Below are 26780 nucleotides of genomic sequence, written 5' to 3'. Positions count from 1 at the left end.
CAGCAGGGTGTGCTGCTTCCATAAAACAAATTTCTGTAGGACAGTATAGTTCTAACAGTTTATTTACTTACATCGACACATTTATGTACTTTGACAAATATAAACAACAAATAAGTACTAATAATATAAGGATAACACAACATGGTTTACTTTAAATTTTTCTGGGTACTTTACTCATTAATCACAATTCACAGAAAATGTCCAGCATATGATTTCTACTTTGAAAGAGTAAAAATGTTATTAGAAATATTTTACTGATTTTGCAGTCTTTCCAGTTTTACATAATTTTTGACAGTCATTTTAAGTTCTATTCAGCCATGTTAAGACCAGTTTATCCCATTTTTTGTCGACGTAGAACCACTTAGGGCATATTAGTATAGGCGTGAAATGACCATCATACAGAGACAGCGCGCCATAAAGTTTTATTACTGAAAAAATGCTGAATAAAATCATAGTTTGTTGACCTCAGAATTCTTGCGATGACCCTAGAACTCTTACCATGTGTTCACTAGGTTAGTTAAAACTATATTTACGCCTCGGACAGGCTACTACGTGCACAAGTACGGTAACTTTGTACACTTGCATGCCGTTAACAGGTAATGATATCGAAAAAAGTGCGTTAGTTATATTGACTACTGAATTATGTTATTACGTCAGCGGACTACATCTTAAGCACTTCTCAGTTGTTCGAATCATTCCATGTTCGGATAAACAAGAGCATCGAAGAGAGTGGTGACGGTTTTGAGCGGAACAAGTGAAACAATTCTTACAAACAAGCAAACCGTTGGAGAAAGGTGAGAGGACACATATCAGACAAGCTTTTTCACAATTAATAAAAACATCTGCTTTTCTTTTTTGTTGCAGTGTATTTTTCTCAACATATTACCATTTTGAAACCACAATTCTGTTAATCGCTCATCGGTCAGGCAGGAAGTGTAATCCATTTTTCTCCCCGTAGAATCCTACAATAAACGGTGGCCCGCCCCATCCCCTGGAAATGTGGCAGGGGATCAGTATTGCTATCACCTGATAGCATTTAAAAAATATCGAATACTTATTTTTTCGTTTCTTAATCCTATTCGTTCTTTGATATATTTCGTTCCCTCAAGACAAAAATTGTCACCCTGTATCTCGTGTTTTCAGGGTGATTATCTGCAGTTCTGTGTATTTCGAAAGGACAGTTTTGGAAACACTGTTACCTATACAATGTGACAAATAATGGATTTCTAGAACTGTATGGCAAATTCTCTTTAATTTCCCGCAGGATATACACATAGAATGAAAGTACACGAAACACTGCTGGAGTACTAAGTTTCCTGTTACCATTTGCAGAGAAAAACTACAGGGGAGATCGTAAAATTCGTAACTTTTATAAACGAAGGTATTGTTTTGATTATGTAGGCGTCTTATGGAGAAGAACTGCAGTCTTCTGCATCTTTCACATTTTTCTGCTTCAGACATTTGCAGGGTATTAGTTAGGTTCTTAATCATAAATAACTCAATAATATTTAATCACGTGATTGGAATTTTTTGTCAAAAAATATGGCAGACGATGTAAGTACGTGTGACCTCCACGCACAAAAGCAGAGTTCTTCAGCTAGCCAGTACACAGGTCGCTAATTTTCCCAGATAATTAATCAAATGGCTCTGAGCACTATGGGACTTAACATGTGAGGTCATCAGTCGCCTAGAAGTTAGAACTACTTAAAACCTAACTAACCTAAGGACATCACACACATCCATGGCCGAGGTTCCAGACTGAAGCGCCCCAGATAATTAACATGACCTTTGTTGTATTGCATCCATAAGATCTGAATAAGGTAAAAGACTTTGAAGTGGACAATACCACATAACCAAAATGAGTAACTCAGTCGAGTAGACATTTTATATATTCTACATCGTTTCTAGACGTACTTATCGCTCGCATTTGAAACGGACACTACCAATCAGGCGCAAATTCAAACATGTGACACTTTATAATTATTTCATTAGCAAGTTTTTATAGGCATTCGTTCATTTACTGTGATTTTGAATTGTATATGCTGACGAGAAGAAAGGACAGAACATACTGTAATTTTTCGTCTATTTTTGCACTGCAATATTTACGATTTTTAGTTAAATGATATGAAATGAGTTAATTATTCGATATGTTTATTTTCTTGGGACCATATTAATCAAGACAATGTCATTTGCAGCTTACAACAACATTTAAAGCTGGGCAAGGCGTAAAAGTATCTAACTGACGTTAATCATGTAATTAAATTGTTTTGCAAACATATTACTCTAACCTTAGTTAATTTTGGAACTCACTTTATTCATTAGCATTGAAGCATTGCTTAAGTCAACAAAATAGGAGAGCTTGTTGATGGACAGTGTGTCATTAACAAGAGGATGTAAGGTGTTACCTACGTGGTCAAACAGGTACTTCAGATGTAGCGTGTTAGCAGTATTTTAGACCTCTTTGAATTTAATGTCATTGTATATACAGATCACGCGTAATTGTTCATATTATTTACATTAAAAACCTATCGCGCTGACAAGAATCCAGATGCTAAAAGAAGAGAGTTATATTGGTTGAAGGATGCTTAACGTCTTATCGACGTTGAAGGTATCAAGGACTTGCTAAGCCGAAGAAAGACGTGCTGCGGGAGCGAAAAGAGATCTGTTCATCAACACAGGATAGCTTCCGTCTGGTCAAGTCAGTCAAAGTGGTCCGTAAATGTTCTTATTCTTTCATGAAACGTATGGAAGTACAAGAGCTAAATCAGAAGCACAATCGGTTAGTAAGGAAAATACTGGCGCTCCAGTAGTAACTGCGTACTGGTGTTTCATTATAAGTGGTTACAGTTTGTGGAAAGTTGATAAAATGGAATTTAGAAAGCTATATAGATAATATTAACCAATTAGGAAGACTGGAACACAGCTCTAAGAAAAGAGAGAGAGAGGACGTAAACTAGTGATTCATCATACTCATTTCCATAACGTACAATGGATTGATTGAATTGTCTCCAATCGCACAGTAAAAGCATTACATTTTAGTCGATCCTAGGAGAAAACTGCTTTATAAAGATGTACAGTAAGGTGGACCATTTGCAACTCGTCAACGAAGCTGTAGACAGTAGCAGTTTTACGAGATTACTACCTTGACTGCGACGCAGGGATTTTGACCCAATTACAATAAAAGCTGTCAAGGCTTCCACAATTTCTGCGACCCTCCACGAGGACGCTAAGCGTAAAATGACGATCGTAGCGTTGCACTCCACCAAACCCACGGTTGGGTAGTTTTGATACACTACATACGTATACAGCGTAGTTAAACGTAGGATTACCGGCAGTACGGGTCTCATTGGTAAGGACAAAACGTAAATGGATGTGTAAGGGAGAAACTAGGATCCAGCGATTTCTTTAGGTTTTTTCGTTTGGTTGTTTGTTTTGCACGCAATTAGAACCGCACATCATTCGTTGTTATTCCATTGTGTATTGCATATCCATACACAATATAAACTGTATTTTATAAGTAACAAAAATCAGTTGATTGCATAAATTCTGCGCTTTTATGCAACCAAAGCAATTTCCTTTAACGCAAGTACAGTGTATATTCACAAATATAAAATATACAATTTTTGTTGTTATTTTGTACTTACTAGAACATTCTTCATCATGATCAAAGGTAAGAGTTTCCTGTTACTATAGATAAACGTGAAAGTTGTTTGTGAATAACAGAGATATGTTTTATGTAAGATCGACGAAGTTTTGAAGTGATGTTTGATACATTTCTATCTCGGTTTCTCTTATTTTATTACTTTTTTTTAGGAAACTGCGTTTTCTAGCGACCCATGACAAATCTGTATTGTTTTCTTTATTCCTACTACAATATTCCTCTGTTCCAAGTTACAAATCAGTACGTGTCGAACGAAATCCGAATTAAACATCTACAACCTAAATTTTGCTATAAATATTTTTTTTTCTTATAGAGAGAAGGATAATTGAGTAGAAAAAATGTTCCGTAGGTTATTTGACCATTTATATATTCCCACTCAGTTTCTAGACGGTTCACCGCTTCTGGTTTCCAGGGGGAATGCCGTAAGACACTGATCGCATACACGGGGTGAAGTAAAATTCGTGCACTTGGAGTTCGCAGCGTGATTCCTCACGTACTACCAATAAAAAAATGTCTCTCACAAAATTCCGTCCTGTGCATATTTACGGCAGTACATGGATGTTAAAGATTGTCCATCCGGCAACACTGTAGTCACGTATATGGTAACTGTCTCCGTCAGCATACAGCAGTTGTGTTGTGCAGTTGGTGCAGTGGATTGCATTTTGGGTCAACATACATGAGATCGAATGTTCGTTTCTGGGTCGATGCGTATTAATTGTTATTTGCCGGTTTCATTCTACCACATAATGGTAGATATCGAAATAGACGACAGAGGGATAGAGAAACAATTAAAATCGCTCAAAAGAGGAAAGGCCTCTGGACCTGATGGGATACAAGGTCGATTTTACACAGAGTACGCGAAGGAACTTGCCCCCCTTCTTGCAGCGATGTACCGTACGTCTCTAGAAGAGCGTAGCGTTCCAAAGGATTGGAAAAGGGCACAGGTCATCCCCGTTTTCAAGAAGGGACGTCGAGCAGATGTGCAGAACTATAGACCTATATCTCTAACGTCGATCAGTTGTAGAATTTTGGAACACGTATTGTGTTCGAGTGTAATGACTTTCCTGGAGACTAGAAATCTACTCTGTAGGAATCAGCATGGGTTTCGAAAAAGACGGTCATGTGAAACCCAGCTCGCGCTATTCGTCCACGAGACTCAGAGGGCCATAGATACGGGTTCACAGGTAGATGCCGTGTTTCTTGACTTCCGCAAGGCGTTCGATACAGTTCCCCACAGTCGTTTAATGAACAAAGTAAGAGCATATGGACTATCAGACCAATTGTGTGATTGGATTGAGGAGTTCCTAGATAACAGGACGCAGCATGTCATTCTCAATGGCGAGAAGTCTTCCGAAGTAAGAGTGATTTCAGGTGTGCCGCAGGGGAGTGTCATAGGACCGTTGCTATTCACAATATACATAAATGACCTTGTGGATGACATCGGGAGTTCACTGAGGCTTTTTGCGGATGATGCTGTGGTGTATCGAGAGGTTGTAACAATGGAAAATTGTACTGAAATGCAGGAGGATCTGCAGCGAATTGACGCATGGTGCAGGGAATGGCAATTGAATCTCAATGTAGACTGCGAATACACAGAAAGATAGATCCTTTATCATTTAGCTACAAAATAGCAGGTCAGCAACTGGAAGCAGTTAATACCATAAATTATCTGGGAGTACGCATTAGGAGTGATTTAAAATGGAATGATCATATAATGTTGATCGTCGGTAAAGCACATGCCAGACTGAGATTCATTGGAAGAATCCTAAGGAAACGCAATCCGAAAACAAAGGAAGTAGGTTACAGTACGCTTGTTCGCCCACTGCTTGAATACTGCTCAGCAGTGTGGGCTCCGTACCAGATAGGGTTGATAGAAGAGATAGAGAAGATCCAACGGAGAGCAGCGCGCCTCGTTACAGGATCATTTAGTAATCGCGAAAGCGTTACGGAGATGATAGATAAACTCCAGTGGGTGACTCTGCAGGAGAGACGCTCAGTAGCTCGGTACGGGCTTTTTAGTTTCGAGAACATACCTTCACCGAAGAGTCAAGCAGTATATTGCTCCCTCCTACGTATATCTCGCGAAGAGACCATGAGGATAAAATCAGAGAGATTAGAGCCCACACAGAGGCATACCGACAATCCTTCTTTCCACGAACAATACGAGAATGGAATAGAAGGGAGAACCGATAGAGGTACTCAAGGTACCCTCCGCCACACACCGTCAGGTGGCTTGCGGAGTATGGATGTAGATGTAAATGTAGATAATACTGTAGCATATACCGTCTTTTAAGCCACACGTATTCGACATTATTTACATAGTACAGTTATTGATTTAATCGTATGGCTATGGCCCCCCGTCGGGCAGACTTTCGCCGGGTGTCGGTCTTTCAATTTGACGCCACCTCGACGACCGGCAGTCGATAAGGATGATAGGATGATGATTAGGACTGCACAACACCCAGTCCATGGGCGGAGAAAATTCCCCCACACAGCCGGGAATCGAACCCGGGCCCAGAGGATTGACAATCCGTCACGCAAACCATTCAGCTACCAGCAGCGGACAACATAGTACAGTGTCATGTAACGATCAACATAATAAAAACGTGGTCAGACTAGTCGGCAATAGAGAGCTGAAACACATGACCTGCTGTAGGACAGAACAACTACAAAAACAATATCAATTTCGAGAAGCTAAAAATGACTCTACAGTTAAATAACACAACATCTACTAGTCAGTTATACAACATGCAGTACTTCCGGCCTGATGTAACACAGTTGGAAACAGTGGGAGTAGTAATTTCCATATTAGTGCCCACATGATGTTTACAAGATAATACGTTATCTACAGAGCAGGTGCTCAAAGAGACTCCGCTGCACTTCCAGTGTTTTGTAGAAGACCCACTGTAAGTGCCGTATGACCATTAAGACGCCAGATATCGTGCCACATAGACTAGCTACTCACGCCTCTAAAATAGTAACCTCAATTATCCTAAAACGCATAGAACAAAAAGTCGATGCTACACTCTCCGAAGACCAGTCTGGATTCCGGAAAGATAGAGGAACCAGAGAAGCAATATTTGCTCTAAAACTAATAATAGAGAAACGACTAGATAAGAACCTGACAACATACATAGCTTCCGTAGATGTAGAGAAAACCTTTGATAATTTTAAATGGGATAAGATGTTTGAGGTACTTAAAAAAGTAGGAATAGACTATAAAGATAGAAAAATGATATGGAACCTGTACAAAAACGAGACAGCACTTATCCGTGGACGGACAAAACAAGAAGAGGTGCAGATACGGAAAGGTATCCGACAAGGTTGCGCACTATCCCCTGTTATCTTTAACCTATACATTGAAGAGGGGCTGAAAAAAGTAAGAGAAAATTCACAGACAGGTATGGTAATTCATCGCCAACGAATAGATATAAGATATGCCGATGATATAGCTGTCCTAGCTGAAAGTGAAGAAGATCTTGTAGTCCTACTGAATAGAATGGATAAAGTTATGGGGGATGAATATAATATGAGAATTAATAAAGCAAAAACAAATGTAATGGCATGCGACAAAGAAGATCAAGTGAAAGTCCAAGTTCATGTAGGCAATGAACTGCTTGAACAAGTTGATAAATTTACTTATCTGGGCAGTAATATTACCAGGGATGTAAGGTGCAAGGCAGGAGCGAGAAGTAGAATTGCTCAGGCAAAGGCTGCTTTTAACAAGAAGAAAAGCATCTTAACATCTAAGAGCATCAGCCTTGAAACCAGGAAAAGATTTTTGAAATCATATGTGTGTAGTGTGGCATGCTATGGGTGTGAAACATGGACTCTCGTGACAGAGGAAGACCATAAGTTAATTCTTTTGAAATGTGGTGCTATAGACGCATGCTCAAAATAAAATGTATCGACAAGGTCACAAATGAAGTGGTTCTGGTAAGAGCAGGTGAGAAGAGAAGCTTCTAGAGTTTCATTGTTAAAAGAAGAGTGCAATTTACAGGCAATCTATTAAGATATAAAGGACTCCTGAACACAATCATAGAGGGATATGTCGAGAGAAAAAGACCAAGAGGGAGACGACAGCTGAGGTACATGGATCAAATGGTGAAAGATGTGGGATGTGACACCTACAAAGAAATGAAGAGAAAAGCTGAAAGACGCACAGAATGGAGACAAGCTGCCATTGTAGCTGTTGCAAATAATCCTTGGATTGACCACTACAGAAGAAGAAGAAAGACTACATTTAGCAAAAATAAAAGCAAATACGTCTCGATCCAGAATCGAACTCTCGACCCCCTGTACGCGAACCCAAAATGCTATTCACAGCACCAACTGCACAGTACTATTCATATAAGCTGACAGAAATAGTTACTGTGCATGTGATTACAGTGTTGCAAGACTGCTAGCCTTTAACGCGCATTTACTGCCGGAAATATGCACAGGAAGAAATTTTGTGACAGACATTATTACATTGCTAGTACGTGAGGAATCGCGCTGCGAAGTCCGAGTGCGAGAATTTTTCTTCGCCCTGTGTAAAGAAAGCGCTCGTTACGAGGTAATGTTTGATAGGTATGCAACACTCAAAACACGCAGATAACGCGGGTACGAACCTACTAGGAAAACTACTGTACTCAACGCTTATTTACGGTAGTCTACGGTAGCCTACGGTAGTTTTACAGCTGTGGGCGAGCGTCTTACGGCGGCGAGCAGCCTGGCGACGTAGTAGGTGGGCGGCGAGTAGAGGCCGCTGCGGTACTCCCTCCTGAGCAGCGGCAGCTCCTGCGGGATGGCGGCCAGCGCGGCGTACATGGGCGAGAAGGTGTTCTCGGCCACCACGATGAAGAGCGCGCCCTGGACCGACTGCACGCCCACCTGCGTGCGCGCCTCCGTGCCCAGGTAGCACAGGCCCGCCATGGCCGCGATCGCCTGCGGGTCAAGGGCGCAGCGTGGCTCTCACTGGCATCTGTGTAGCAACACTGCACTAACACGAGGATCTCAAACAGTGAGTTACGATTTTGCTGTCCTGGCATTCGAATGGATGAAGAAGCAACCTGTAATAAAGACATGGCATAAATGATTACACAATACAAAAGTCTGTACCGTAAACAGAAACAGATGCTATCAACCAAAAATACGAATCTTGAGACCAGGAAAAGGTTCATGAAGAGCTACATTTATGACACGAGCTTTGAGACATGGACAGACATGAAAAGTTTAGATGCCTTTGGTATAAGATGTTGATGGACACAGTTCAAGGTCAAATGAATAGGTCCAGTAAGGAAGTATGACGTTCTGCGGTGAGTATATGAGATAAAGATGTATAATTATGAACACAATGAAAAGATGACAGCCAATGGTTGTGTACATATGTCGACAAGATGCTTTGCAGAAAAAATTAATAAACTAGTGGCCATTAAAATAGCTACACCGCGAAGATGACGTGCTACAGACGCTAAATTTAACAGACAAGAAGAAGATGCTGAGATATGCAAATGATTAGCTTTTCAGAGCATTCACACAAGGTTGGCCCCCGGTGGCGACACCTACAACTTGCTGACGTGAGGAAAGTTTCCAACCGATTACTCATACACAAACAGCAGTTGACCGGCGTTGGCTGGTGAAACGTTGTTGTGATGCCTCGTGTAAGGAGGAGAAAGGCGTACCATCACATTTCCGACTTTGATAAAGGTCGGATTGTAGCCTATCGCGATTGCGGTTTATCGTATCGCGACATTGCTGCTCGCCTTGGCCGACATCCAATGACTGTTAGCAGAATATGGTTCAGGAGGGTAATACGGAACGCCGTGCTGCATCCCAACGGCCTCGTATCACTAGCAGTCGAGATGACAGGTATCTTATCCGCATGGCTGTAACGGATCCTGCAGCCACGTCTCGATCCCCGAGTCAACAGATGGGGACGTTTGTAAGAGAACAACCATCTCCACGAACAGTTCGACGACGTTTGCAGCAGCATCGACTATCAGTTCGGACACCATGGCTGAGGTTACCCTTGACGCTGCATCACAGACAGGAGCGCCTGCAATGGTGTAGTCAACTACGAACCTGGGTGCACGAATGGCAAAACGTCATTTTTTCGGATGAATCCAGGTTCTGTTTACAGGATTATGATGGTCCGTGTTTGGCGACATCGCAGTGAACACACATTGGAAGCGTGTATTCGTCATCGCTATACTGGCGTATCACCCGGCGTGATGGTATGGGGTGTCATTGGTTACACGTCTCGGTCACCACTTGTTCGCAATGACGGCACTTTGAACAGTGGACGTTACATTTCAGATGTCTTACGACCCGTGGCTCTACCCTTCATTCGATCCCTGCTAAACCCTACATTTCAGCAGGATAATCCACGATCGCATATTGCAGGTCCTGTACGGGCCTTTCTGGATACAGAAAATGTTCGACTGCTGCCCTGACCAGCACATTCTCGAGATCTCTCACCAACTGAAAACGTCTGCTCAATGGTGGCCGAGCAACTGGCTTGTCACAATACGCCAGTCACTAATGTTGATGAACTCTGGTATCGTGTTGAAGCTGCATGGGCAGCTGTACCTGTAGACGCCATCCAAGCTCTGTTTGACTCAATGCCCAGGCGTATCAAGGCCGTTATTACGCCCAAGAGGTGGTTGTTCTGGGTACTGATTTCTCAGGATCTATGCACCCAAAAGGCGTGAAAATGTAATCACATGTCAGTTGTAGTATAATACACTTGTCCAATGAATATGTGTTTATCATCTGCATTTCATCTTGCTGTAGCAATTTTAATGGCCAGTAGTGTAGAAGGGATAGTGAAGGGTGAGGAATTGCAGGGGCAGCCCCAGATGTCCTCTCCAAGTCATCCCCGACACCAGCTCACACAGCATTTGTTATAACATTCCCATGTCCGTCAGTGTACTTCGTCAGCCGATCTTGTCTCCTTCATCAGATACCCATCTGATGATGGCAACAGGTTCGACTGGCGAAATAATCTATGATTTGCTCAACAACAATCAGCGGTACATACGTAGAATGTGTTGTCGAGGTATCCAGTGTTACCACCTTTAGGTGTCTAGAATAACCAAATGTTCACTGGGACGAGACGTACAGCGAGCATGTGTGCAAGAGCGCCATGGCGCGAACAGTGGACTACGGTACTCACGATCTTCTGCAGGATGCGCAGGTTCTGCACGGTGGGGTCCCTGATGGCGTGAAGGAAGTAACGCCACGTCAGCCACAGCAGCGACGTCGTGAAGAAGGGCGCCTTGCTGCAACAACCACCATCACTCAGACACCCGTCTACCCTCTCCAAGGTCAGCTGCACACCGACATCCATTGTGCTGGTGTACGAGCAAAGTTTCATAGCTAATGGAGGTCAAAGATTCCATGTTTCTAGGGTTCTGTACCAAAATTGGTGGGGACTGATGGCCTCAGATGTTAAGTCCCATAGTGCGCAGAGCCATTTGAACCAAAATTTGATATAAATGGAACTTCTATAAAAACACATTGTTGTCTGTCTGTGTGCCCGGCCATTCAAAACCCTTCTTTGAGGAACGAGTAGACATATCAAGTTGATATTTTTCTCACAGATCTACGGCCCTTGGCGATGTAAAAAAGTGAAGCTTCCAAATCAGTTCAATCAGAAAATAAGGTACAACGTCAAATAATATCAAACTCTCAAACTTACTCATCAAAATCTAAAGGGTGCTTACCGTTGGCCTAGAATCTTGAAATGTACGAAGAAGCAAGTTTTAAATGTAAAAATAACTGAAAAAATTCGAAAATTTTGAATTTGTAGTTGTATCACGGGAAAAAAGAGTTTTGCTTTTTATTCTCTAACTGTCCGTCCGTCTGTCAAAACCCATTTTCTCAGGAACAGATGAAAGTAACAAGTTGAAGTTATGTCACATACTCATGTCTATATTGCTTTGCTGGTAAAAATGTTAATCTTATAAGACAATGCAATTAAAATATATGGTCATTTATGTCACATATTTTGATAAACCCATTAAAACCTATGGGGTATTTCCTCTTGATGTATAATCATGAAATTTGACAAGAAGAAAGGATTCACAGTGCAAGAAGAGGAAAAAAATCATAAAATCGTTCATTTTTAATTATATTACACGAAAAGGATATTTCTTTTATCATTTGTTACGCGACTTCATACTCGAAATTACAACATTCTCGGAAGTCTTGAAACCCCTGGGACCGATATCTTGCCAGTGTCAGTGTCGATAACAGGCAGAAATCGTCGTTATTTTCGATTCCCGCAATAGATTAACTGTTAATATAAGTAATTAAGTTAGTACGGAACCCTCAACGAGCGAGTTCTACTAGCACCTGGCCAATTTTTATGTAGTGAACCCTGGTCCGAAAACCACCCAGTCAAATACTGGGAAGCTCTAGGTAGATAAGAGAACGATAGGTACGTGGCAGCAACAAAAGCATAATTCTTCTGGGTTTACTATCGATTTTTTCGAGCAAAGTATCGAAGATCCATGCAAAATGTAAGTCAGTAGGGTCAACCGGAACAGAAATCAATTCAAAAATACACTATTATAACAAACTGAACATTTTAGAAATTGTATGTGAAGACAGTATAACAGATGATTTGAGTATTTCTATTCCTCTGGCAGTACCGTGAGACCATGTAATAGGTACCGAACAGGTTGATGTGGAATTGTGGATCATGGAACTGGGTCAGCGGCGAACGGAAAGCTTCCGATAATCTCTCCAGGGAACTAGCACGGCAGTAGTAGCAAAACTGAAAGGCATTTCACAAGAAAAACGAATGTTAATGAAGAAGCTAACTGAAGCATACGTACAACTTTTCCGACGTCTCTCCAAGTATCTCCGTGTCTTCAACCTGAAACAGAAAGGCAGAGAATCAATAAGCGTATGTGATTTACATGATTTGAATATTACAGACATGTTGTCCTTGCGAACATCTGTGAAACGATCGAGAGAAATATAACTTTAAGGAATTAAATTAATATCTGAATTATTCACTGAACTCCACAATTCCCAGTCTTTCTACAGAAAAAAATTGCGTTCCACTTTTTGCGAACTAAGACAGCAAATATTTCTGGTCAGATGTGCACATATGTCTTTTCTAGGATTCTTCGAGAATTTATGAACTGAAATACGTACCGCGTGTTTGTGCTTTGATGTCAAGTCAACTACAAATATATCTCTGCCTCTGCACAAACCAATAATGTTGGTTGCTGCATCTCCATGATTTCGTCGCCTAACATACATAACAAGTTATCATATTTTACTTAATTATTACTAAACCATGAATGCTGTAATGGTTCCACTTTTGAAATCGATCGCCATCAATACACCACCACAAATTCTTGTTCGGTAATGTGAGATCTCTAGTTTGATTTGTGTAGCGATAATGTATATACTACTAGTCGTACCTGTTGTACTGTGCGTCGTTTCGGTATTACAGGACATCGATAAGCTTTGCACTTCTTCAGGATAGTATTTCTACAATATAGGCAACAACAGATACAAAGTGGTGACATTGTTGCGTGGCCAGCTCCATCTGCAGAAAGGGCTCCAAGGTAGGCCTCCTACTGGCGATCATTATTGTTATGTACGGGCCTCATGGAAAAAGGGTGACCTGCCTGAGTCATGCAATTTGACTCTTTGTCTGATCACGAGGTGTGCCCATTAATTTCACACGATCACGTAGGCTGACGTGAGGATCAATGAACTATACTTGACGGGATGTATCTGGAACATCTTAGGTGATTAGAAAGTTAGCAGACAGGAGTACAATTAAAAACTTAGCTTTAATCCAGCATCAGCGGTGAACGTCGATCTTGACTTTGCACAATAATATTTACAAGTGTAGTTGTAGACTACTTCTTTAGAATTCTGATTGTTTCACACATATACTAGATAGATCAATTGTCAATGCATAAACAATATGTGGCGCCTTGCTAGGTCGTAGCTACTGACTTAGCTGAAGGCTATGCTAACTAGCGTCTCTGCAAATGAGATCTCTGAAGTTCTAACGAGTGAACCATTCCTATTAAAGTCGGCTGTAGAACTGGGCAGTGCGCTAGCTCGTCTCGTAAGACCAGCCGAGTGGCGGCGCTCGGTCTGCTAGCGTCGACAGTGGCGACTCGCGGGCCCGGTGTGTACTGACGGACGGCGGCCGACTTGAAGCCTACAGCCTAGCCAGTGTGGTGCCTTGCGGTGACACCACAATTATTATGAATATTACACCCGACATTCGCACTGGAGATTAGCGATATCGCAGTCACTGAACTAGAAAGTTACAGCGTGTGTGATAGCTCATGAAACGTTGCTGTACAGTTTGTTGTTATCTAGCCGATCCACGTGCTTTAAAGGTGCAGCCTTTCTCAGTACCAGAACCGTTACACAGTAGTTCTGCATCAAATTTTCGCTTGTTATTGGAAGCTAGTTGTGACATTCCTAGTAACATTATAGAAGTGTCTGAATGTTACACTTACAGGCGAAAGGGACAAGCAGAGGACAATAAAACAAGCAACTAACCCGTGCTATAGCAAATGTGTCTGAAAGGGCAGCTTCTCAAAATCGCAGTTTGAGGAAGGCGGGGTCTTGTGCTGAGTTCTTATTTGAGCTAGAAACATGGGGTAAAAAGTTTTTAGTTTATCCCGAAGCGGCGGCCATTTGTGTAACCATTCGAACATTTGTCTCATCATAGCTGTGTTACAGTATATCAAACAAAGACCTGGAGATTGGCGAAGTTACAGAAGCTCAAAAATTTAGCTTGAAATTCAGTGCGAGATGCTTTTAATACTTTCCACAGCGAAACTCTGTCTCGAAATATGGCAGAAAATCCGAAGTGATTCTGGTCCTATGTAAAGTACACCAGAGGAAAGACACAATCTCAACTTCTGCTGCGCGATAACGAAGTTGACTTTACTGATGACAGTGCCACGAAAACAGAGTTACTAAATACGGTTTTCCGAAATTCCTGGATGAAGTAATTCGAACCAAGAACAACTGCCAATATGAGTAACCTAAAAGTAAATTTCCTCAGTGTAGTAAAACAGATTAAATCACTTAAGCGTCCGGTCTTGATTGTACAGGATTTATCTTATAGTGATTTTATTCCCCTATCCAATATGGGCAGGGGAAGGCTGTCAGTGGCACAATCCTCCGCTCTTCAGCCAAGAGACATTACAGTTAATAAAAGGAGGAAACTAAAGACCATAAAAATGGGGACATAAAAACATAATAAGTGGAGGCAATGGGGGTTAAAATGTACAGTGTCTCAGATACGTTCATTGTGGGACAGTTAAAGAAGTCGACATAAAGTTAAAAAACACAGTTGGCGATTCGTGAAGCACATAAAATACACTGAAGTCACACGCACAAAATAAAAGTTGGCCACAGTGTCAAAACACTCCAGAACGAAGACACTTCAAAACCACTGTAAAAGACGGAGCACACACACTGAAAAATGAAAACCGCCGGGAGGGATCTGCCGAGGGAGAGGTGCCCTGAGAGGAGGAAAAACAAGATGGGACAGGGACTGGAGGGGGTGGGATGAAAAGAAAAGAGGGATCGAGGGGACAGATCCCCCGATGCAGTGCCCTTGTATACCTTGTGTACGCGATACTACCGCCATATGTATATGTGTATGTCGCTATCCCATGAGATTCGTCACGTCAGTGTAACATCGACATCGGTGGCGCAGTAGGTTTTCCAGAATGAGATTTTCACTTTGCGCTGATATGAAACGTCCTGGCGGATTAAAACTGTGTACCGGACCGAGACTCGAACTCGGGACCTTTGCCTTTCGCGGGCAAGTGCTCTACCATCTGAGCTACCCAAGCACGACTCACGCCCCGTCCTCACAGCTTTACTTCTGCCGGTATCTCATCTCCTGACTTCCAAACTTCACAGAAACTCTTCTGCGAACCTTGCAGAACTAGCACCCCCTGGATGAAAGGATACTGAGGAGACATGGTTTAGCAACAGCGTGGGGGATGTTTCCAGAATGAGATTTTCACTCTGCAGCGGAGTGTGCGCTGATATGAAACTTCCTGGCAGATTCAAACTGTGTGCCGGACCGAGACTCGACGGTAGGATTTATTTAAAATTTATCTTTTATATCTTTTTGTGCCGGGCCCTTATCGCGTTCCGTGAGTACAGTTAATGTGTACTCGCTGACTGGACCTAACTGCAAACTCACGACTTGGGAACAAAGCGACTACGTCGGTTGCCGAAAGATTGTGCATAAAACAACTCGGCAAAACACCCAAAAACCTCGCTGTTAATCAACCACGCAGAGAAAACCTAAGATATCACATCGGAGATACAAAATTCTTCAACAGTCTATTCCAGAGATTTCAAAACGAAGGTGAAGATATTTTGATGACCGTTGTGACAGGTATAAAAGCTGGCGCCATCACTACTAGTTTGAAACAACGGAAGAATGGAATAATTTCGCGTCGTCCTGAGCTCATCAAGGACAGTGCAGTCGGCTGGGAAAGTTGCAGGGATTCCCTTTTGCCGTGCGGAGGGCAACATTCTTCTCATTTCCTTGAGGCTGATTCTCTGCCTCGTGATGGCTGGGTGTTGTGTGCTGTCCTTAGGTTAGTTAGGTTTAAGTAGTTCTAAGTTCTAGGGGACTGATGACCATAGATGTTAAGTCCCATAGTGCTCAGAGCCATTTGAACCTTGAGGCTGAACGGACCGTAAGGACATTCCTGAATCTCCATCACACAGCGAATGATATGCGTCTTACGAAGATGGTCCTGCATCGGAAGATCACGCGGCTGGACATGATAGTCTTCTCGCAGAGAAAATTAGGAAAGTTGCGTGGGAAAGTCTTCCGCACCCGGGTCGCGACTGTTTGCATTCTGTACAAGAACAACGCTACGTGATGCACGAGGACATCGAGAACGTCATCTGGATATTCTTTGGTGAGTCATAGCGTTTTCCTTCCGTCTGTTTGAAAGTCTACTGCTTATAGAAAATTTTTAGATTGTTCGAAATACATCCTAAAAAAGTTTAACGCTGATTTATATCCCGAATTTTTCTAATATGGATCTCTTGTAACCCAATCTGACTTGGTAAAATCTTTATGGACTAAGTAGAAGCTTCGCAAGTCCACCATTTCTAAAGGATACAGACTAACATAAAAACCAGACTTTCTGCCTAATCAAAGACTAGGCATGTAAGTAACTTTGTCTTATAGAACAAGCTCTTACAGAAAAAATGTCCTAGCCATCCGTCCTATTTATCGTTAGGAACAAATAAAAGCTTTGGTGAAGCAACTGAAATAAGTCCAGTTACTGCTACGAGCTATACCTCTTCCACTGCGCCACATCGCCTCACCTAATCGCTGAAAAATCGTAAGAAAGAAACTTCGCTATGCGTTAAAAGATTTAACGGATACCTTTCCTTCGAAAGAAAGAATATAGGCAACTAGGAGCAGTTCCTATAAGGCAACATAGTACGATGGTGAGTCAAATGAAAACCTTTAAATATTATTCATTGTGCAGAAGTGGTACAAAGCTGTGTCACGTTTCAACATAATCTCCCCCACCCTCAATGCAAGTCCTCCAGCGCTTACAAATGGCTCTGAGCACTATGGGACTTAACAGCTATGGTCATCAGTCCCCTAGAACTTAGAACTACTTAAACCTAACTAACCTAAGGACAGCACACAACACCCAGCCATCACGAGGCAGAGAAAATCCCTGACCCCGCCGGGAATCGAACCCGGGAAGCCGGGCGTGGGAAGCGAGAACGCTACCGCACGACCTCCAGCGCTTACCAAGTGCATAAATTCCTTTAGAAAAAAAATTCTTTTGGTAGTCCGCACAAGCACTCATGCACTTCTTTATCAGAACGAAACGTCTTTCCTCTCATTGCGTCTCTGAGTGATCCTTTGGTTTTGGTGAAGAGGAATCGCGTCATTCCTTGCTCGCTCTGTTCATTTCCGGTTGGTGGAAGTGAACACAGGTTTCGTTTCCAGCAACGATTCTCGCAAGGAAGCCATCACCTTTTCGTTCAAAGATCCGAAGAAGTTCTTCACAAGCATCAAAACGTCGTTCTCTCATTTCAGGAGTCAGCTGCCGTGGCACCCATCTTGCAGGCGCTTTCTGAAACTGGAGCACATCATGCACAGTGTGGTGTGCTGACCCATGACTAATCTGTAAACGTGCTGCAATGTCATTCAGTGTCACTCGGCGGGTTTCCTTCACTATGGCTTCAACTGCTGCAATGTTCTGTGGAGTTACAACTCGTTGTGCCTGACCTGGACGAGGAGCATCTTCCACTGAAGTCACACCATTTGCGAACTTCCTACTCCATTCGTAGACCTGCTGCTGTGACAAACATGCATCACCGTACTGAACCTTCATTCGTCGATGAATTTCAATAGGTTTCACACCTTCAACACGCAAAAACCGAATAACAGAACGCTGTTCTTCCCTAGCGCAAGTTGCAAGTGGGGCGGCCATATTTATACTGATACTGCGGCGGTATGTGTACATCTGCACTATGCTGCCACCTACAGGCCATTCTGCACGCTGTTTGTAGCACGCTTACCAACTTACAGAATAACGATGCGAAATTTCAATTTGTTATTACAAATTTAAGGTTTTAATTTGACTCACCCTCGTATTAACGTGAGTAGGTAAAGCCACAGGATTTTACGTATGGCCAAAGGGAATCCTGTGATGCAATGATTGCTGTTGCTCAATTTTGATAAAATGTACATAATAAAGGTACAGACTGGTTGATCCTTCATGGAGGAATGCAATTCGACCCTGCAAATGTTACGCAAGCTCAGAAGTTACACGATTATTTTACAATTAGGAAAGTGAAAACTGTGGTGTCACCGCCAGCCACCACACTTGCTAGGTGGTAGCTTTAAATCGGCCGCGGTCCATTAGTACATGTCGGACCCGCGTGTCGCCACTGTCAGTGATCGCAGACCGAGCGCCACCACACGGCAGGTCTCGAGAGACGGACTAGCACTCGCCCCAGTTGTACGGACGACATTGCTAGCGACTATACGGACGAAGCCTTTCCTCTCATTTGCCGAGAGACAGTTAGAATAGCCTTCAGCTAAGTCCATGGCTACGACCTAGCAAGGCGCCATTAGCATTATATTGCATTTACCTAGAGAGAGTCTCACTTGTATCATCAAGAACGCTGTATACAAATGATGGATTAAAGTTAAGTATTCCAGCAGCTACGTACTTTTCTTTATAGCATTCATTACGTATCCTGTTTCAGACCTAACGCCCGCCTGCGTGAGTTAGCGCGTGCATCTTGGCCGCCTCTTTCAATTAGTGTGCATAGTGTTGGCAAGTCTGCCGACACTACGAAAACCATAAAACATTTGACTTACTTTTGATACTCATGGATGGATTAATTAGAAATGGATGCTGTAACCCAATTGTGCATGTGGTTTCGAATGAATCATAGCAGACTACTGAAGTCACGCAGCAAATAGTACTAACACGAAACACCAGAAGCTAATCTCACTAAACACGAGTTGAAAATATACGTGAAACGCAAGAGTCACAAGAGGAATGTGAATGAAACACTTGGGTAAAGCCTACATCAGGCAGCGATCACTCCTACTTACAGCAAGCAGCACACCGAGACAGCAGAAGATCGTCTCCGTCCTCACAATGCGACAAACAGCGCCAGAATTAACTACATCATGTGAAGGCCAAATCAAGTGAGTGTCATAGTGACTGAACTGAATTTTGGCAATCAGCACTCTAATTGGATCATGTGGGTCAAAGCACCTGAAGTGACAGATATGTCACGCTAGACGGCACAAAGATAACACCCGCAGGCCCGATATTTTTGTCTCCCTCGATCTAGAGATAGCAAACGACCGTGTGTGTATTTTAGTCTCCTTTACAAATCCCAGACATGCGTACTTCCAGTCAACAGTGTCCGCCTTACTCCATCCTTTCTATCTGATCATCCATCATTTATCACTACTAACACTATCAATTCCTGCACCCTCTATAGCAATTCCGGACTGCGCTCCTGAAATGCTCAAACTACCCACATCAGTTCACCTCCTTCAGTATGCAAATGGAATGGCTTTCCTCGCCCTCTACTGCGCACTCTGGAATTCACAACGTTTCCTCCAAGTCTGCCTCAGTCAGTCTATACACTGTTGCAGCCAATGGCTTCTCAAGATCAGCCCTCCCCAAACACAGGCAATAATTACAGGACAAATCACCTACGCCTTTCATCTCCATGACTTTAACTTCATGATTTATGACATCCTATCTAGTTAACTAACCCAGTAAAACGTCTTGGACCAACCATCGCCCAGCAAATAATGCGGAAATCTCACCTACTAACAGTCCAACAGAAACCCCACAGTGGACTAAAACTATTAACTGGCCGAACGTAGGTTCTACACCCCTCCACTGTCCTACACACCCACAGAACATTGATCTGACCCATCCTCTCCTATGCATATATTGCATGTATATCTCTAAACCAAGGTTCTATGAGTCTCTCTAGTTCCTTGAATACCTTGCACTCTGCCTCACTTTCCGCATCTGTCTATGTTCCCTCACCTGGATCCTCTACCATCTCATTTAATTCCCACCCCTCCTCATTCACATCGTACACCTCCGAAAACAAGATTCCAATAACCAACCTGATTGCTTCCCCTCTGATCACCAACCCTGGTACGCTGCCGCACCTTTATAAACACACCCCACCACCTCTACACCCACACACCCTCCATATCCTATCCCAGCTTCTACCGACTCTCTCTCCCAGAGAAAGAAATCCACTCCAATATTTACCCATCCAACCAGCTATAGCTTTTCCTCTCCACAAAAGGGCTCTTCCCACTCTCCTCCGTCTCCATCTCACTCCATCTCTTCCTTACAGATATCATTGCCCTACCGACCCGCCACACTCGTCTTCCTTTCCATCTTTCCCGATATCCACCTTACCTGTCCCCTTATTTTTACAAATACCACAGAACAAACTTACATCGACAGTTGCCCAACGTTCTATCTCCCCACAAACTTTTGACCACTGCAGGTCCTTCGGTTTTTTACCAAAAGTGCAATGTTTCTCTTTAAGAAGAGTCACCACCCATTTTACTGTTTTTGAATGCGCATTGTCTTTCTATCTTTAGCTGTGAGAAATTTTTTTCTTATTATAATTTAAACGAAGAAAACAGCAGTGTACATTTGTCTCCACATTATATATAAAATCCTTTTCCAAATTTTGCATCCATAAATACGAGTGTTGGAACTTAAATAGTGGCAACTATTTATTCACAACCGATACAAAAGAGTTACATCTTTGCACCTGTAACTGTCCTTCAAACTAGTCACCAGCGTTGTGTAGAACCCGTTGCCAGCGATGTGGAAGGCGTAGTATACCGCTACCAGAGCATGTTCTGTTGATGGAGCGGTCTACTGCCTGTCGAATCTCTGGAACAGTTCTGAAGCGAATGCCACGAAGTGGTTCCTTCATCTTCGGAATCAAATCAAAGTCAGAAGGACTCAAGTCCGGGGAGTATGGTAGATGGTACAGTACTTCCCAGTCCCATCGACCGAACAGAGCAGCCACAGCTTGCGCTGTATGCGCCCGTGCATTGTCGTGAAAATTAAGGGTGGGTTGCGCAGAAAGTGTCTCCGCTTCTTTTGCAAAGATGGTCGCAGGTGATGCTCCAAAAACGAATATCAATACTGTGCATTGACGGTCTGCAGTGGAGGAACGTAATGCTTTAGAATAACACCATCACATTCGTACATGAGAAACACCATAACTTTTCGTGCGGTAGCGTTCTCGCTTCCCACGCCCGGGTTCCCGGGTTCGATTCCCGGCGGGGTCAGGGATTTTCTCTGCCTCGTGATGGCTGGGTGTTGTGTGCTGTCCTTAGGTTAGTTATGTTTAAGTAGTTCTAAGTTCTAGGGGACTGATGACCACAGCTGTTAAGTCCCATAATGCTCAGAGCCATTTGAACCATTTGAACCATAACTTTAGACCGCTCCATTCGCACCATTAACAAAATAGGCTCTGCTAACGGAATACTACGCCTTCCACATCGTAGGCAACGGGTTCTACACAACGCTGGTGACTACTTTGAAAGACAGTAACAGGTGCAAACATGTAACTCTTTTGTATCGGTTGTGAATAAATAGTCGCCACTATTTAAGTTCCAACCCTCGTACAACTTGTAAAATGTTCATTCATTTTCTGTTGCTGCCCTAGGTTGAAGAGCGTGATATTATAAGGCTGGCAGCCCATCGTCCGCTTCATGGAGACAAGGGAATGAAATAACAATAAAGAAAGAGAAAAAAGACTATCAGCACTAGCTACCACGACCCACGTGGGCCGTTCTTGCGTGCAACATGAAAAAGAGTGATGCACTCTTTGCCAATATGTTTCATGCTCTGTCACAGACTCACAAATGTGGTAGTCACAGTGTTGTGTACATAGTTCCGCGTAGTCAGCGCGTACACAGCTTTCCCACCAGAGCGCGCCCCGCTAAGCACAACAGCGCAGGCGCAGCGCTCTTCCATCTCCGCACTACGAGATGGCGCTGTCTTAGAGACGGACCAAATTCTGCTTCCACCGATCCGCGTATTAATATGTAACGCAGCCAATGAGATTGCTGCTAACGTAGAACCTTTTCTCCTCGCGGACCACACTCGCGCAGTGATACATGAACGCGCGAGGTATTATAACGAGTGTACAGACCTCCGATTAGTCAGTCTGCATTTGTCTGCACCAGTCTGCATTAGTCTGCATTAGTCTGTAGTCAAGTTTCAGTCTGCGCCTAATAAGATTATCATATTCCTGTACATAGCCATGAAGATAAGTGAATAGACAGTTTGTCAAGTATCAGAGATGTGTGAGAATAAGATTAACGTTCCAAGACCAAAGGAACTTCCGATTGTCAATTGTAAATAGCATCCAGAACCAAGTTAAGTAGTTTTTAGGCTTGTTATTATTTTAATAAATGTGTGTGAAAATTAATCAAGTTCTGTTTAAAGTTAGTCACCATCAATCTGCTACTCTAAACGTGCAAGTGGCATTTCTATCGTCTGACCTAACGGCAGAAGATAACACGCCACGATAAGACCACGAGACATATTGCTGACACTCGCCTACTTCGTTAGAGCGACAATCTGATGTGTGTACCGAAGGTCTTGCAGTACGCACACCACACACAGGCTGCGTAATCGTGACTGTAGCGAGTGTGGCTTGGGTTTTGACAGTCAAAACGCATTACCACACAAGATAGTTTTTAGACTTACAGAACTGTACTTACGAAGACTGGATTGAAAAAAATGACGTAATACACTGCAGATTAATTTCTTAGCAGATTAAAACTACTCGTCGGACTGGTATTCGAACGAGGGACTTTTGCCTTTCGAGGGCAAGTCCTCTACCAACTGAAATACTCGACTAAGAAGCACACCCCGTCCTCACAGTTCTACTTCCGCCAGTATCTCGTCACCAACCTTCTAAACTTCGGAGAAGTTCTTCTGCGAAATTTACAGCAGTAAGGCTGTTCGAGGAAAGGGTATCATGCAGACATGGTTTTGCCAAGGCCTGAGGGACCAGTATGAATTTCCACTTGTCAGTGGAGTTAGCACTAATATGAAACTTCCTGACAGATTACAACATGACCGGATCTTTTGGCTCTGACAGGCAAGTGTTGTGTACCAACTGCACTATCCGAGTACCTTACCTTTGGGTCAAATGAAAACCTAAAACATTTTTTTTAAAATATTATTTATTTTGTAGAAGTGGTCCAAAACTGTATCACTGTTCAACATAATCTCCCGCACGCACAATGAAAGTCCTCCAGCGCTTACAAAGTGCATAAATTCCTTAAGAAAAAAATTATTTTGGTAGTCCGCCCAACCACTCATGCACCGCGTAGCTTACCTCTTCATCAGAACGGAACTCCTTTCCTCTCATTGCGTCTCTGAATGGTCCAAAGATATGGAAATCACTTGGGACAAGATCTGGTGTGTATGGTGGATGAGGAAGACACTCAAAATGCGGGTCTGTGATTGTTGCAATCGTTGTACGGGTAGTGGCAATGTTGCAAAAGAACAACTGCTGACAGCAATCCACGCCGCTTTCACTTGATTGCAGGCCGCAGATGATTTTTTAGGACCTGTGTATGATACACTGGTGACAGTTGTCTCCCCAGGTATGTAATGCTCCAAAATGACGCCTTTTTCGTCCCAAAAGAGAGTCAGCATAACCTTCCCTGTTGATGGTTCTGGTTCAAATGGCTGAGCACAATGCGACTTAACTTCTGAGGTCATCAGTCGCCTAGAACTTAGAACTACTTAAACCTAACTAACCTAAGGACATCACACACATCCATGCCCGAGGCAGGATTCGAACCTGCGACCGTAGCGGTCGCTGGCCCCAGACTGTAGCGCCTAGAACCGCACGGCCACTCCGGCCGGCGTTGATGGTTCTGATCAAAACTTCTTTGGGTTCGGTGATGAAGAATGGCACCATTCCTTGCTCGCTCTCTTCGTTTCCGGTTGGTGTAAGTGAACCCAGGTTTCGGCCCCAGTAACGATTCTCGCAAGGAAGCCATCACCTTCTCGTTCAAAGCGCCGAAGAAGTTCTTCACAAGCATCAACACGTCGTTCTCTTATTTCAGGAGTCAGCTGCCGTGGCACCCATCTTGCAGACACTTTGTTAAACTGGAGGACATCATGCACAATGTGGTGTGCTGACGCATGAGCAATCTGTAAACATGCTGCAATGTCATTCAGTGTCACTCGGTGGTCTTCCTTCACTATGGCTTCAACTGCTGCCATGTTCTGTGGGGTCACAACTCGTTGTGCCTGACCTGGACGAGGAGCATCTTCCACTGAAGTCACACCATTTGCAAACTTCCTACTGCATTCGTAGACTTGCTGCTGTGACAGACATGCATCACCGTACTGAACCTTCGGTTGTCGATGAATTTCAATAGGTTTCACACCTTCACTACGCAAAAACCGAATAACAGAACGCTGTCCTTCCCTGGTGCAAGCCGCAAATGGGGCGGCCATGTTTATACTGATACTGCGACGGTATGTGTGCATCTGCACTATGCTGCCGCCTACAGGCCATTCTGCACGCTGTTTGTAGCATGGCTACCAACTTACAGGATAACGGCGCGAAATTTCGATTTGTCGTTACAAATTAAAGGTTTTCATTTGACTCACCCTCGTAGATACGTCATACTCACGTGACTCAGTTGGTGAAGGACTTGCCCGCGAAAGACAGAGGTCTTGGGTTCGAGTCACTGTCTGGCATACTATTTTAATTTGGCAAGAAATTTCATATCAGCAGCAAGAGGGAGTTACCCCGTATGCCTGCTGTAGCCTCACTAGCAGAAGTGTCCCTAGGTGCGCCGGCCTGGCGCCGAACCAAGTCGGGCGGGTTGCGTCACCGACTCGGTAGGCGCTGAGAGGGCAGTGCGGCACTACATTTTCGAATTTCTTCAAACTGTTGCATCCTTGAGCCCCCGGTTCGCGATGTACGCTCCCCTGTTACAGAGGTCACGGATCACATTTTATTAATAATTATAGTAGGAACATATTATTAGCCTCGAGAATAAAATTGGAGGAAATGGAACAGCCCAAGCAGTTATATTAAATGGACCTATATTCTTCCGTGGCTGCTGGGTTAATTTTATTCTGGATGTCGCTACTGGAAATTCTGGTAGTGGTTGGTTTACCCGAGTCATCGTTAGTTGTGAAAATGCCTCCCTTCCTGGACTTGAATCTTTCACCGATCGAGATGTCATTGCGTGCAAGACGTGGCATTGTGGTATTGATCCGAAGACACAAAGTAGACCTAGCTATGTTTATAGTAACACGCCATTTACAATGTATACACGCTCCTGTAGAAAAGTTAGTAATGATGAAAAAATTCTGGTGCAGACTGAAAATTAATTCTAGAGTTGATGTATGCTGTTTATGTTGTGAAAGTAAACGCGTATTAACAAAAATAAGTAGCTCATGAAATTCACTACGTCCCTCGTACATTAGGTCTACATCTACATCTACATCTACATCCAAACTCCGCTAGCCACCTGATGGTGTGTGGCGGAGGGTATTTTGAGTACTTCTATCGGTTCTCCCTTCTATTCCAGTCTCGTATTGTTCGTGGAAAGAAGGATTGTCGGTATGCTTCTGTGTGGGCTCTAATCTCTCTGATTTTTTCGTCATGGTCTCTTCGCGAGATATACGTAGGAGGGACCAATATACTGCTTGACTCCTCGGTGAAGGTATGTTCTCGAAACTTCAACAAAAGCCCATACCGAGCGACTGAGCGTCTCTCCTGCAGAGTCTTCCACTGGAGTTTATCTATCATCTCCGTAACGCTTACGCGATTACTAAATGATTCTGTAACGAAGCGCGCTGCTCTTCGTTGGATCTTCTCTATCTCTTCTATCAACCGTATCTGGTACGGATCCCACACTGCTGAGCAGTATTCAAGCAGTGGGCGAACAAGCGTACTGTAACCTACTTCCATTGTTTTCGGATTGCATTCCCTTAGGATTCTTCCAATGAATCTCAGTCTGGCATCTGCTGTACCGACGATCAACTTTATATGATCATTCCATTTTAAATCACTCCTAATGCGTACTCCAAGATAATTTATGGAATTAACTGCTTCCAGTTGCTGACTTGCTATTTTGTAGCTAAATGATAAGGGATCTATCTTTCTATGTATTCGCAGCACATTACACTTTTCTACATAGAGAATGAATTGCCATTTTCTGCATCATGCGTCAATTCGCTGCAGATCCTCCTGTATTTCAGTACAATTTTCCATTGTTACAACCTCTCGATACACCACAGCATCATTTGCACAAAGCCTCAGTGAACTTCCGATGCTATCCACAAGGTCATTTATGTATATTGTGAATAGCAACGGTCCTATGACACTCCCCTGCGGCACACCTGAAATCACTCTTACTTCAGAAGACTTCTCTGCATTGAGAATGGCATGCTGCGTTCTGTTATCTAGGAACTCTTCAATCCAATCGCACAATTGGTCTCATAGTCCATATGCTCTTACTTTGTTCATTAAACGACTGTGGGGAACTGTATCGAACGGCTTGCGG

General features: G+C 43.1%; 1 protein-coding gene across 1 annotated transcript in view; it reads right to left on the bottom strand.

Moving 5' to 3' along the window:
- The window catches only part of LOC126475021 (protein scarlet-like), a 210716-nt gene that overhangs the window by 64835 nt on the left and 119101 nt on the right, over positions 1–26780 (bottom strand). The window contains exons 8-10 of the mRNA XM_050102561.1: positions 12484–12524; positions 10818–10923; positions 8360–8587 (exon numbers count right to left, since the gene is read on the bottom strand). Coding sequence (XP_049958518.1) covers positions 8360–8587; positions 10818–10923; positions 12484–12524 — 375 coding nt within the window. The remainder of the gene's footprint in view (positions 1–8359; positions 8588–10817; positions 10924–12483; positions 12525–26780) is intronic.

The sequence above is a fragment of the Schistocerca serialis genome, chromosome 4, assembly GCF_023864345.2.
Source record: "Schistocerca serialis cubense isolate TAMUIC-IGC-003099 chromosome 4, iqSchSeri2.2, whole genome shotgun sequence".
Classification (NCBI taxonomy): Eukaryota; Metazoa; Arthropoda; class Insecta; order Orthoptera; family Acrididae; genus Schistocerca; species Schistocerca serialis.
Note: the sequence above shows the minus strand (reverse complement) of the source record. Positions and strands in the feature narration are given on the sequence as shown.